Source organism: Acipenser ruthenus, chromosome 3, assembly GCF_902713425.1.
Source record: "Acipenser ruthenus chromosome 3, fAciRut3.2 maternal haplotype, whole genome shotgun sequence".
Classification (NCBI taxonomy): domain Eukaryota; kingdom Metazoa; phylum Chordata; class Actinopteri; order Acipenseriformes; family Acipenseridae; genus Acipenser; species Acipenser ruthenus.
The window spans coordinates 13,268,466-13,282,966 of record NC_081191.1 but is presented as its reverse complement, the minus strand read 5'-3'; the positions used below and the strand labels follow the sequence as shown (position 1 = coordinate 13,282,966).

General features: G+C 36.8%; 1 protein-coding gene across 2 annotated transcripts in view; it reads right to left on the bottom strand.

The window, feature by feature from the left end:
• LOC117394203 (G patch domain-containing protein 8-like) overlaps positions 1-14,501 on the bottom strand; it is a 138,058-nt gene that overhangs the window by 27,646 nt on the left and 95,911 nt on the right. For both annotated transcript variants that reach the window (XM_033992280.3, XM_059012567.1), the window contains exon 2: positions 7,570-7,713. In XM_033992280.3, the coding sequence (XP_033848171.3) occupies positions 7,570-7,713 (144 nt within the window). The remainder of the gene's footprint in view (positions 1-7,569; positions 7,714-14,501) is intronic.

Here is a 14,501-nt window from a genome sequence, read left to right as displayed (position 1 = left end):
GTAGAACAATGATGCATGTAGGCAGCTGAAGCTATTCTGTGAAATTTGAACTGACATTTGTAACTAACCATAAGCTCCTGCATTTCCACCAAGATTAGCAGATGTGTTTGATCCAAATTACTTTATAACTGTCTCAGATGTATACAAATTTTGCATATCTCATTTAAGTAACAAATTGCTTTTAAGTCCCTCACACTCACAAAAAAAATGATCTGCAAAACAAATATAATAAAAAGAATAAAAAAAAAAACAGTGTTGAAATAGGTAAGGACAAGTTTTTTTTTGTTTTTTTTTTAACAACACAGAGTGCACTATGCACATTTACCATACAGTCTGCAAGATAAACGTATATTATAAATAGAGGGAAACCCCAAGACATGTACACAAACATTTCAGCAAAATGTTATGGATGATATACTGCAAGGATCAGCTTTAAAAGTAGGGCACCGTTTAACTTATGATTAATGTAAGGTATCCAGGAAGTAATTAAAAGTAATATTATCTTCCTCAGTGCAGGTATGTTTTAAATAGGGCACCGTCCGGTAAAGAACATGAAGAATTGGAAGTGGCTGACACTGTCAGTTTAATACTTGCCCAATTGAACAACTTTTGTAGTTGTTTTGTCAGTGTTTGAGTGAACAAAATAAAATAGTTTCAGGTTCCTTCAAAATAGTATAAGCATAACCTTAACTACAGCACACATACCAAATAAAACACTAACTCCAGACTCTAAAGAAGAAAAGCACCCCACATAAATAACTTTGCAGAGGTATGTATAAAACAAAGTATTGTGTCAGGTTTCCCTTTAGAAGTCTACCACAGTAACCTATACCTTTAGATAGATAGTAGACAACAGTATCCTGCTGAACCAAAGGTGGGATTAGTTATCTAGCAGGTAATGCTTGTCGTGGAGAGCACTGACGCTATTATACAGTGAATTTGTATATGAAAACTTTTTAAAAATGTGTTTTACAGTACCACTTTTAAATAACCTATTTTCCAGATGCCCTAAAAAATCTGGAGTCAAAGCTGAAACCTCCAATTACAAGTTCATACATTTGAGGTTAAAATGCAGTAAAAAAAAAAAAAAAAAAAAAGTTTCTTAGCTAATCCCATGTATATGTAAGCTTGTCTATCTTTTACCTGGCAGGTGCTAATGTATGGGGAACTACAGCATGAACCCAAGAGGTTTCTGGCTCTGGCAAGGGCTACAGACCACAAATTGTATTCCTGGGCATTCTGACATGTAAGAAAGAGCTAACGTCATCACTGTTTAATACAGTGATGTGTGTATCTGAGCCGCCCACACTGATAAGAAGCGAGATAACAATGCATACATTCTGTACACATGAACTTGAGCTTCTCATCTGTAATAGTAGTAATACAAAAGTTTATGAGTGAAAGCAATTGTAATGAATGTGACTATATGATATATCATCAAACAGCTCTTCTCAGTGCCACTGGGGATCATGTGAATTTAACTATACACTTAATATAATACGTTCTTTGGACTTATCACAACAAAATAACTACTTGGATTCTGTATTTCTATGGTAATAATTTATTTGACATTTTATCAAAAAATAAGAAGGCATGCTTTTTTTTCTGTGGGTTACATTTGACCTATACCAAATATGTCCACTTGTGACTTTATTTATTTATTTATTTAGTTAGTTAGTTTAAAATAATGTTTAAAGAACTGATATGTTAGACCATAATTGGAGTCAGGTCCTTACTGACTCAATTATTCAATTCTATTAACTCACTGTCATAGAAAATAACCTTGATGGCCCATCTCCCCATTTTGTAATATCAGAGTGAGATTAACGACACGTAAAATCAAGAGCTGCTGCATTAATCTTTAATCTTTTCAGCAGATGCTGTCTTCCACATGTAAAAATGAGGGGACTCTGGGATTAATTGAAGGCACAGGGACAGACTTCACTTATGGTAAAGCCTCTTGCATTATAATTTCTCTGAAATCTCATATGTACAGTAACTATACTCACTTAACACTTACTTGGATGGATTCACTTTGCATTTACTCCAGTGCAGAATTGAACTATTTTAGGAAACCATATCTGTTCTGTACATAGGGGTCCTTGAAGTTTGTATCGTTTATTTAAAGTTTTTCAACATCAGAAGAAGACTCAACCCTATCCTCTTTCTTGTTCTTGTTTTGCAATTTGAAAAATAGACTCATTTTTACAAATGAAAAGTATCCAATAGAAACACATGTATATAATTACTTTAACAAGAAACTGAGCTTCATGTGGTGCATTTCCGATTCAATGATTTGTAAACATGAAGTTAAAAATAATCTTTGATAAATTCCAATTTCTACTGTTCACCAGATCTTATTGAACTTTATTGAGATAATCATACAATACAGCTTGTAAAGACACTGAGACGATTAATGTTCACTGGACACAACCTATATTGAAACTTTATTGAGAGAATCACAGAATACAATTGTGTAGCAACTATAAATAACCTATTAAAACATATGGCCTGTATCATTCATATGGCCAGAGGTAAAAATAATGCAGCAGTCAAAGGGTTAATTTAGACTGGATGACACTAGTAATGGAATTTAAGTAAGGAAATCAAACAATACAGCTGCGTACCAAACATAAGGACCATAACTCAAAGTGTGCAGCCTCTATGCAGCTGCAGCTGAATATGGCAGCAGCATTAGGTCGGAGGTCAGTGACATGGTTAGCAACACATTAATCATGCCGTGTTCATATAATCCTGCAAACATTACACTGTGGTAGCGGAAGCTTTGCATAAAAAGTGTCAGGAAAGTGTTTTCTTGTACAAAACCCACAATCAAACTTCATTGAAGTTGTCTTCAGCGCTTGTTTATCGGTTAAAAGTTAAGATAGGACCCACCATAAGTATAGATTATTTTGGTTGTCTGATGTCTTAAAGGTCTTTGATATTATCCTTCAAACACGAAACCCACTCATTTGAAACTGTGGTCTTACAATTCATAGTGAAATTATGAATAAATCAGTTGCACTACCTTAAGATATATTTAGTATATTTTATAGTATGTCAGTTGTACCATAAAAGCAATTTAATCAAGCAAATCATGACTGTGAAAAGATATGTGAAGTGATGTTGTACTGCACACATGAATGGAGGGAGCTTGATGAGACAGGAGAAAATGAGAAGCACAACGTTTCAGTGCAGACTGACCTCTGACAAACAATTCATCCATGATTTTCTATGGGACTTGACTCAGTGTGGTCCATTTATATGATATAAACCGTGGAGGATCATAATTTCTGATGACCTAATTTCACTGTATTGTTATTGTGTTGTAATATTAATAAGTGGGTCACCCCTGGAGAATCCACCACTGTTTAGATCATTGTAATAAACTCCACTGCCTTTTACCTACAGTAATGTATTCTCCAGAATACTCTCTATTCATTTACTCAACATAGGTGAACTAAAATAAGAAAATAATTCTACACTACAGCAGTAAAATATTTTCAAAAGCCTCAATACTTGAGCATAATTCTCTTACAAAAAGTGCAGGTTTTACCTAAAAATGTATTAAAAACTAACTGCACATAATATAATAAAACAAAATATATTCCTTTTAAGAACACATTGGTTAAACATTCGTTTCAACAAAGCAACAAAGGCTTTACTTTCTATAGCATATGGAAAGCCAGAACTGTCTAAATGTCGACAGTTTTGGGGTTTGCACTTGCAAGTTCCAGTTAATTTATATTATTCATGCCAAGAACTTGAGAGAAAGGGATTTGTAGTCTCCGTTTTCATGTTCTACATACCTAAAAAGTGTCCACACATTGTATATATTATTATATTCATTTTTTAGTTTGCATTCACACTGAAATAAACACTTTCGGCTGGTTTCACATACCTTGGTTTGCACTATTCCTGAACTACCTAATGCTATTTTAGTTAAGATAAACCAAGATTAGTACTAATCGATGTCTGTGAAACCAGCCATTTAAGATTGAATGGCTAGTTTCAGAGACACTGGTTAGCACTAATCTTGGACTACCCAATATTACTGCAGGTAAATTAGTCCTAGATTAATGCTAATCAGGGTCTGTGAAACCAGACCAGCTGTAAATGTAACAACTAGCAATTAACAAAAACAATACAGATACTGTAAATAATTGGTGTATAATGTAATTGGTCTTAAATGCGAAGTTATTTTTTCATGTCAATTATGTGTTCAGGTTCTAATTCGGAACAGAGTTATCATTTGCTGTAATCAACGAACAAGTGATACATTCAATGAAGACAGTTTATATTGACAAATACCGCTGAAGAATAAGTAAATAAACCAGATGTCAAATAACACCATTTATTGCACACTACAAACCAATATGTTATAACACAAGACATAAAAACATACTATTTGGGGCGTTATTAACTGAATCCTGAAGATTAGAATGTTTGACAATCTGTAAACTAGCCTAGATTAAATGAAAATTAGGGCAATGGCAAAGGAGGTCTGAAAAATAAATGTCAAAAAGGACTAAGACCACTTATTACACAGGAATTTGCTATTCAATCCATCTGTCCTTGGGCTATTTCCTTGCTTTTGTGGGTGGTCAACAAGACCCAACCCCATCCCACACCCACCTCCAACTTGATTTGGGAATTCTAGGTAGGCCATGGGGTTGCTGTAAGGGTAAAGATACACAGTAAATTAAATATACAAATTCGGGTCACCACTCTGATTTGAGACTTAATTTACTAATAATGATCCTGTTCTTTAAAAAAATCCTATTTAACAGGAAAAAATGCATCAATAAATAGGCAAAAAAAAACCATAAATAAATAGAATGGGGTCACAAATCCGTAGAATGAAATTGTAAGCATAAATCAGCCTGGATTGATTCGGCACTGATTAAATCTGAGGATGAAAGGAGCAGCAGCTCTGGTTTACATGACTGCCAGGGATACTGTTCACTACACTGGGTATTCTTCATTCTTTATTGATAAGCTTTATTGCAGCGGAGTATTATGAGAAAAAAAAAGCCACGTCTAAAATATACCCATCCAGATTTCATTATCTCACGCTTTGATAATGTGGAGTCAGACGTACCAGGTTAATAAAGCTGAAGGAATGTCTTTGAAGGTGCTTTCCAATTTTTGCATATTCAACAACAACAACAAAAGGCTTTTTTTAAAAAAAAATCGGGACAATACATAAAATATAAATACCTTGACATTGCCTAATATACAGAATCTTAACAGTTAAAATGTCTTGACAAGACATTGGAAAATCTCCACAGCATACTGTACAAGGAACATCGTTTTAATGATCATACACTTTCTTGTTCAAAATTCCCTAAACCCTCATATTCAGGATATAATCCAGGCACAGAATGTCCCTCATGGCGATACACCTGCAAGTTAAAAACATATTTGACATCTGGCCACTGCGTGTGGAACTGGGGTCAGTGTTTAATTATATTCCTGTAGGGACAGGGACTAGCTTTGGGATTTTCAGATCCCAGCAAGAATAAGGGTTCTGTCAGCAGGCCCTCTCTAGTACAGCAAGCCGTTTTCACAGCACCTTTTATTTTACAGTTGTGTTTTCTTTTACACCACCATGTATTGTCGCCTGGCTGATACCACTGTGGGTACCTGCCTGTGGCATTTTTTGTCTGCTGCAGCAAAAATAAATCCTGGGCATCTGTGTGGCATCTCAATGTCATTTCCTGTGTCTCTCTGTTTTGTCAGCCGATTACCCACACCCCTTTCACAATGGGTAATACAGGTTAATATCCTGCATCTTTAATGCATTTCTGTATGTAGGTCATCACTAATTACTAAGACCGTACAGCATCAAGCTGTTCCTCAAGTGTGGGAGAAGTATCACAGTTGATTGACAGACATAATGCGCTGTTATTATTAATAACAGCATGAAGCAAGATCAGGCAAAAACAAAAAGCCACCAGTGGGAATCCAAACATGTGTATGATGTGAGTTCATGACAGAACATACAGACGTGCTCAAATTTGTTGGTACCCTTACAGCTCATTGAAATAATGCTTCATTCCTCCTGAAAAGTGATGAAATTAAAAGCTATTTTATCATGTATACTTGCATGCCTTTGGTATGTCAAAGAATAAAGCAAAGAAGCTGTGAAAAGAGATGAATTATTGCTTATTCTACAAAGATATTCTAAAATGGCCTGGACACATTTGTTGGTACCCCTAGAAAAGATAATAAATAATTGGATTATAGTGATATTTCAAACTAATTAGTTTCTTTAATTAGTATCACACATGTCTCCAATCTTGTAATCAGTCATTCAGCCTATTTAAATGGAGAAAAGTAGTCACTGTGCTGTTTGGTATCATTGTGTGCACCACACTGAACATGGACCAGAGAAAGCAAAGGAGAGAGTTGTCTGAGGAGATCAGAAAGAAAATAATAGACAAGCATAGTAAAGGTAAAGGCTACAAGACCATCTCCTGTGTTCCTGTGACAACAGTTGCAAATATTATTAAGAAGTTTAAGGTCCATGGAACTGTAGCCAACCTCCCTGGGCGCGGCCGCAAGAGGAAAATCGACCCCAGATTGAACAGAAAGCTCTGTCTCAGTCGCAGGTCATGGGTCCTCCAACAGGATAATGACCCAAAACACACAGCTAAAAGCACCCAAGAATGGATAAGAACAAAACATTCGACTATTCTGAAGTGGCCTTCTATGAGTCCTGATCTGAATCCTATCGAACATCTATGGAAAGAGCTGAAACTTGCAGTCTGGAGAAGGCACCCATTAAACCTGAGACAGCTGGAGCAGTTTGCTCAGGAAGAGTGGGCCAAACTACCTGTTAACAGGTGCAGAAGTCTCATTGAGAGCTACAGAAAACGTTTGATTGCAGTGATTGCCTCTAAAGGTTGTGCAACACAATATTAGGTTAGCGGTCCCATCATTTTTGTCCATGCCATTTTCATTTGTTTTATTATTTACAATATTATGTTGAATAAAAAATCAAAAGCAAAGTCTGATTTCTATTAAATATGGAATAAACAATGGTGGATGCCAATTACTTTTGTCAGTTTCAAGTTATTTCAGAGAAAATTGTGCATTCTTCGTTTTTTGTGGAGGGGTACCAACAAATTTGAGCACGTCTGTATCTATAATGGATCACATAGCATCAATAAACAACTGAGCAATGACAGACATATGATTAAGACACCGAGTACATTGGACAACTTTCTAATAACTATAAACGTCAAGCTACCGCAAGTACCTTTCAATTCTGATACACATGGGCAGCTGCTTGTCCCCTCTAACATTGCAGATAAGACTATTTTCCTCATTCATAATGCATACCCTAAATACTCACTCCTGAATAAGGCCATATGAAAGTGGGAATGTGATACTGTAAACATTGTGAAACACAATGTTTAATTAACGATTTCACCAGAGATAGCAACCCTAACATATAGCTCTTGCCGTTTAGCAGCTGCTAGGCTTCTTTGTTTTCCAACCCCGCTCTCTTCTTTGCATGTAAACTGTGGGATGTCAATTATGTGGATGAACTCCCTCACTTACCTGCTTGTGAGCATGGTCATAGGAATTTATGTGATTGTCAAACTCCTGGTGTTTGTGGTACTGCTTGTCACATAATTCACAGTAGAAATTAGCCTTCAGATCCTCCAGAGCTTTCGCTATGGCTTTCTCCTTTTCAGCATAATCCTGAAGGGAGGAAAAAAATATATATATTGATACACTGAATTTTAATTGATGAGCCATATATAAAAGAAACATATCCCTTATTTATGAAAACATCCAGCTACTGTAATTTTCATCTAGCTTATGGTAAACATATATGTGGCTTATCCCATAAAAAAGTAAAGGAACAAAGTTGGTGGATGTACTGTTGTAAAAACATGAACCCTTTGCTGCCCAGTGTCCAATATATTTGACATTGAGAAATGTCATCTTACATTGAGAATGGGAACATACCCTGGACTGTAAAGGGATATAGCTCTTGTACAAAGTCCTGACAAATGGAAATTTAATTTGTGCAAGAAAAGCTGGGGAAGTTTTTGAAATGAGTTCAGGCCAAGAATTACTAAAAGAGAACGTTGATCCAGGCTGTAGGTGTAATTCTCTCGCAAGTTCGAAAAGTATGCTCTACTAGACGAGGACCTGCTGAAGAGATATGGGTAACCCAGTACAAGCTCTAGGCAAAACGCATGTGTGTAGTGCACTGTATATCTAAAAAAAAAAACAAGATAAAAGTACGAGGGATACATTTTAAGCATATTTTAATAGCTTACTGAAACAATTATCTGGTTGAACATTGATCACAGACGCTAGGGTGTTTTATAGACAAACACACACACACACACACACACACACACACACACACACACACACATACAGTGTTTATGTATACAGCACAGCTGAAAATGTAAACAGTTGAAAACCTTGATACTTTGGAAGCTGCTTTGTTTTTCTTCCTGAAACCATGTACACTGATTTTTTTGCATGGTTTGCTGTGAATTAATACAATGAAATCATCAGATGGTAAATTAGTAGAATAAATGCAACTGTGCTACCAGCAAAGCACTAACAGCCTCTGTTCTGACACTGCTTTAAATGTGAAATCAACAGAAATAAGGTGCAAAAGTAACTACTGGACAGCAACACAGCCTACTTCTCTCAGTTTTATAGGATTACCTTTTCATTTCAACAAGCAGATGAACTTGGTAATTTCAAACAGGTATTCATAGTGTAAAGATGTATCACAACATCTTCACTCTATACTTCACTCCACTACTGCTTTACAATATATATATATATATATATTGTATAATGCTTGTTTTCATTGTTGTGCTGATGATATCCAGTTATACCTATCATTAAGGGCTCTCCTTCAGAGTAACTTACTGTCTCCAGGATATTCAATTGTAGATGCCACTGATTTCTATGGTTTTGGAATTCTTTAAGCTAAGATGTCTTTGAATTATATTTCCTGACACAACATAGAGCATGTTTTGAAACCAGCCATCGGTCACCATGGTGTTTTGTTTTACCGGCAACAGCTTAATAATGATCTGCAAACCAGCGCAGGCTGTAAAACAGATATTTTATTCATTTTAGAAACACTGGTTCATGGTTTTGTTATTTCTCTGATTTATATTTGATTAAAACTGCCTTATCAAAACCAGTTTGCTACTTTATGAATTTGGCTACCCTGAATCCGATGAAAACTTCTTGCTAAGATTTTTAAATGTACAAAATATTCACAAGGAGAATCTGAGCGGATAGTGTAGACTTATAAATGCAGACTTGAAACAATGTAAATGAAAGCAATTTGATCAGTTTTCAGGAAAAGCACAATATAAATTAATATTGCATTGTTTTGTATCTAATCTTAATATGCAAATGAAAATTTTAATAAAAAACTACATCATGTGACATAGAAAGACAAGTAATAGAGAAAGTGCTTAATATAGCAAATTGTGTACTGACAATATTGAAATAGAATGCAATGTAATCTCTGCTACCACATTTATACACTATGGTTCATCTTTGTTTCTGATAGGCTGAGCCCAATGTACAGACGTGTTGGTACCCCTCCACAAAAAATTAAGAATGCACAATTTTCTCTGAAATAACTTGAAACTGACAAAAGTAATTGGCATCCACCATTGTTTATTCCATATTTAATAGAAATCAGACTTTGCTTTTGATTTTTTATTCAACATAATATTGTAAATAATAAAACAAATGAAAATGGCATGGACAAAAATGATGGGACCTCTAACCTAATATTTTGTTGCACAACATTTAGAGGCAATCACTGCAATCAAGCGTTTTCTGTAGCTCTCAATGAGACTTCTGCACCTGTTAACAGGTAGTTTGGCCCACTCTTCCTGAGCAAACTGCTCCAGCTGTCTCAGGTTTGATGGGTGCCTTCTCCAGACTGCAAGTTTCAGCTCTTTCCATAGATGTTCGATAGGATTTAGATCAGGACTCATAGAAGGCCACTTCAGAATAGTCGAAAGTTTTGTTCTTATCCATTCTTGGGTGCTTTTAGCTGTGTGTTTTGGGTCATTATCCTGTTGGAGGACCCATGACCTGCGACTGAGACAGAGCTTTCTGACACTGGGCAGTACGTTTCGCTCCAGAATGCCTTGATAGTCTTGAGATTTCATTGTGCCCTGCACAGATTCAAGGCACCCTGTGCCAGGCGCAGCAAAGCAGCCCCAAAACATAACCGAGCCTCCTCCATGTTTCACTGTAGGTATGGTGTTCTTTTCTTTGAAAGCTTCATTTTTTCGTCTGTGAACATAGAGCTGATGTGACTTGCCAAAAAGCTCCAGTTTTGACTCATCTGTCCAAAGGACATTCTCCCAGAAGGATTGTGGCTTGTCAATATGCATTTTAGCAAATTCCAGTCTGGCTTTATGTTTTTCTTTCAAAAGTGGTGTCCTCCTGGGTCTTCTTCCATGGAGCCCACTTTTGCTCAAAAAGCTTATGGATGGTGCGATCAGAAACTGACGTACCTTCACCTTGGAGTTCAGCTTGTATGTTTTTGGCAGTTATCCTTGGTTCTTTTTCTACCATTCGCACTATCCTTCTTTTCAATCTGGGTTCGATTTTCCTCTTGCCCAGGGAGGTTGGCTACAGTTCCATGGACCTTAAACTTCTTAATAATATTTGCAACTGTTGTCACAGGAACATCAAGCTGCTTGGAGATGGTCTTGTAGCCTTTACCTTTACTATGCTTGTCTATTATTTTCTTTCTGATCTCCTCAGACAACTCTCTCCTTTGCTTTCTCTGGTCCATGTTCAGTGTGGTGCACACAATGATACCAAACAGCACAGTGACTACTTTTCTCCATTTAAATAGGCTGAATGACTGATTACAAGATTGGAGACATGTGTGATACTAATTAAAGAAACTAATTAGTTTGAAATATCACTATAATCCAATTATTTATTATCTTTTCTAAGGGGTACCAACAAATGTGTCCAGGCCATTTTAGAATATCTTTGTAGAATAAGCAATAATTCATCTCTTTTCACAGCTTCTTTGCTTTATTCTATGACATACCAAAGGCGTGCAATTATACATGGTAAAATAGCTTTTAATTTCATCACTTTTCAGGAGGAATGAAGCATTATTTCAATGAGCTGTAAGGGTACCAACAAATTTGAGCACGTCTGTAGGTGTATAAGATGTACTGAAATATATATATATATATATATATATATATATATATATATATATATATATATATATATATACACTGAGTGTACAAAACATTAGGTACACCTGCTCTTTCCATGAAATAGACGACGAGGTGAATCCAGGTGAAAGCTATGATCCCTTATTGATGTAACCTGTTAAATCCACTTCAAATCAGTGTAGATGAAGGGGAGACAGGTTAAAGAAGGATGTTTAAGCCTTGACACAATTGAGACATGGATTGTGTATGTGTGCCATTCAGAGGGTAAATGGGCAAGACAAAAGATTTAAGTGCCTTTGAACTGGGTATCGTAGTAGGTGCCAGGCGCGCCGGTTTGAGTGTGTCAAGAACTGCAATCCTGCTGGGTTTTTGACGCTCAACAGTTTCCCGTGTGTATCAAGGATGGTCCACCACCCAAAGGACATCCAGCCAACAGCAGGCCAGTGGTCAAAAATGGCTCATTGATGAAAGAGGCCAAAGGAGGCTGACACGAATTGTGCAGAGCAACAGACGGGCTACAGTTAGTCAACTGACAGTCCAGTACAACACTGGTGCCGAAAGACCCATAAAAGAATGCACAACTCGTTGTGCCTTGACACGAATGGGGTATGGCAGCCGACGACCTAACAGAGTTCCACTTCTTTCAGCAAAACACAAGAAACTGCAGTTGCAGTGGGCTAAGGAACGAAAACACTGGACACTGGAGGATTGGAAACACATTGCCTGGTCTGCTGAATCCCGGTTCCTGCTGTTTCACACTGATGGGAGGACTACGGTATGGAGAAAACCACATGAGTACATGCATCCATCATGCCGCCTGTCAACATTGCAGGCTGGTGGTGGTGGTGTGATGGTGTGGGGTGTGTTTTTATGGCACACATTAGGCCCCTTGATAAAAGTGGAGCAACGTTTGAATGCCACAGGATATCTGAACATCATTGCCAATCAGGTGCATCCCTCATGGCAGCAGTGTATCCATCTGCTAATGGATTTTTTCAGCAGGATAATGCCCCATGCCACAAGGCTAGGATTGTCCAGGAATGGATCCACGAACATGACAGTGAATTCAGCTTACTGCAGTGGCCTGCCCAGTCACCATCTGTGGGATGAGATGGAACAAGCTATTAGGAGTAGAGATCCACTACCAGCCAACTTGACACAACTGTGGGAAGCATTGGAGTCAACATCCCTGTGGAACGCTTTCGACACCTTGTAGAGTCCATGCCCCGATGAAATGAGGCTGTTCTGAGGGTAAAAGGGGGTGCAACTCAATATTAGGAAGGTGTTCCTAATGTTTTGTACACTCAGCGTTTTTTAGTAGCAAGGTAGGGAGAGGGTTAAAAATCCTCCCTGCCAAAAATGTGAGAATGTGGCTGTTCCCAGAACAAGATAATTGATGTCAATTGGGAACAGCCACAGACTATAAAAAGAGAACTAGCAGGTCCATTAGAGAGATCACCAGGGAGCTGGGAAGAAAAAAAAGGGATTGTGTGAAACCATAGTGTTTTGGTTAAATCTGTGTAAAAAATGTTTGTATGTCAGGTAAATGGCTTAGCCATCCTGCAAGTTAGTCAGGGACCTGAAATTATTTAGTAAGTGCTCGGAAAAGCTAGGTGTTTGTTTTGATTTGGTTTATTTTTTGCATTGTTAAAAGTGCGCATCAGCGCTAAACCTACAATTTCTGTGTTGGGTCTAAGTTTTTAAAGGGGTAAACGAACAGTGAGTGTAGTTTATATATATATATATATATATATATATATATATATATATATATATATATATATATATATATATATATATACTGTATATATATATATATATATATATATATATATATATATATATATATCTCAAGATGAAATTAGGAAACATGCCGGAGCAATATGGATGAGAGACGCACCAGACAGGCTTTTGTTGAAGAATCTTCATCCAGTCGTGGGTTAAAAAAGGCTGACGATGATGATGATAAACAAGGTTTTCTGCTTTCCCATTTGCAACAATAGTACAGTTCTCTTAAAATGATCAGTTTTCAGGATATTCTGCTGTAGATGTTTTGATTCATAATGACCTTATAAATAAACTGTTTTCTTTCTGTTTCAAATTGGGCTGGCTTCTATCTTGCTGTCACTTATTTTGAAGACATACTTAGGGGATAGTGCTATTTTACTAGCCTGCGAGAAATAGATCAGTGTTAGTGCACGCAAGTAATGCGTTCTGTTTAATTGAAATAATGTGTTCCAATTCTTTAATTCTAAAAATTAAAAATCGAATATATATGTTTTTTTCTTACAAGAGCTCTTAACATTTTAATTGTGTTTTCCTTGCTAAACTTCTGCGAGGAATAAAGCCCTGCTGTCTCTCCTTACACGACAGAACAGAAGGTAAAATATAATGACTTATACAGAATGATAAATTAAATGGTACATGGGGCCTGGGGTGTAAAGAAACTCTCTTTATATCATTTACTGTTCTCCTTTTTGCTCCTAATTTTGTGTTGTTCTGTTATGTGATTTTTTTCTCTGTGACTTGAACACTACTCAAAAAAAATTAAATTAAAGGAGCAAACATTAAATGTCAAAATAAAGAAAAAAACCCATGAACCTTCAGTCAAAAACATTAATAAGGCAATTGCCAGATAGATCTTTTATATGTTGAGATGCTTTTTGCCCCCCTAAACAGCATGTACCCCTGTTCAGACTTCAGATGCAATCACTTGTCCAGTGGCTGCTCAGGTTATAACATTGTTTATTGATGTTGGTTTGGGAATCAGTGCCACATGAACTTCTTTGGGCAGCATTTGATTTTTTCAGTGTACCAATGACAATAACAAATTTAGTGAAAGCCTACTTTGGAGATTTGCAATTTAGTTTTTCAACTTCAGAATTCAGCACTACATGGCAATGCCTTGAGGTTGGAATAATGGCAGGATGCACCATTTCTCCACTGGCTTTTGCCATGGCAATGGAAGTAATCATTAGGGCATCAAAATGGGTAGTAGGAGGAGAGCGCTTGGCTTCTGGAATGCGACTACCACCAATTTGAGCATACATGGATGACATGACAACCATGACTACAACAGTAGCCTGCACTAATCGGTTATTGGGCAAAGTAACCAATGACACTGAATGGGCACGAATGCAATTCAAGCCCACTAAATCAAGGAGCATCTCTATAATTAAAGGCAAAGTAGTAGATAAAACATTCTTCATTAATGGTGAGGCAATACCAATAGTGTCTGAGAAGCCAGCGAAGAGTCTTGGGAGATGGTACGACGGGGAT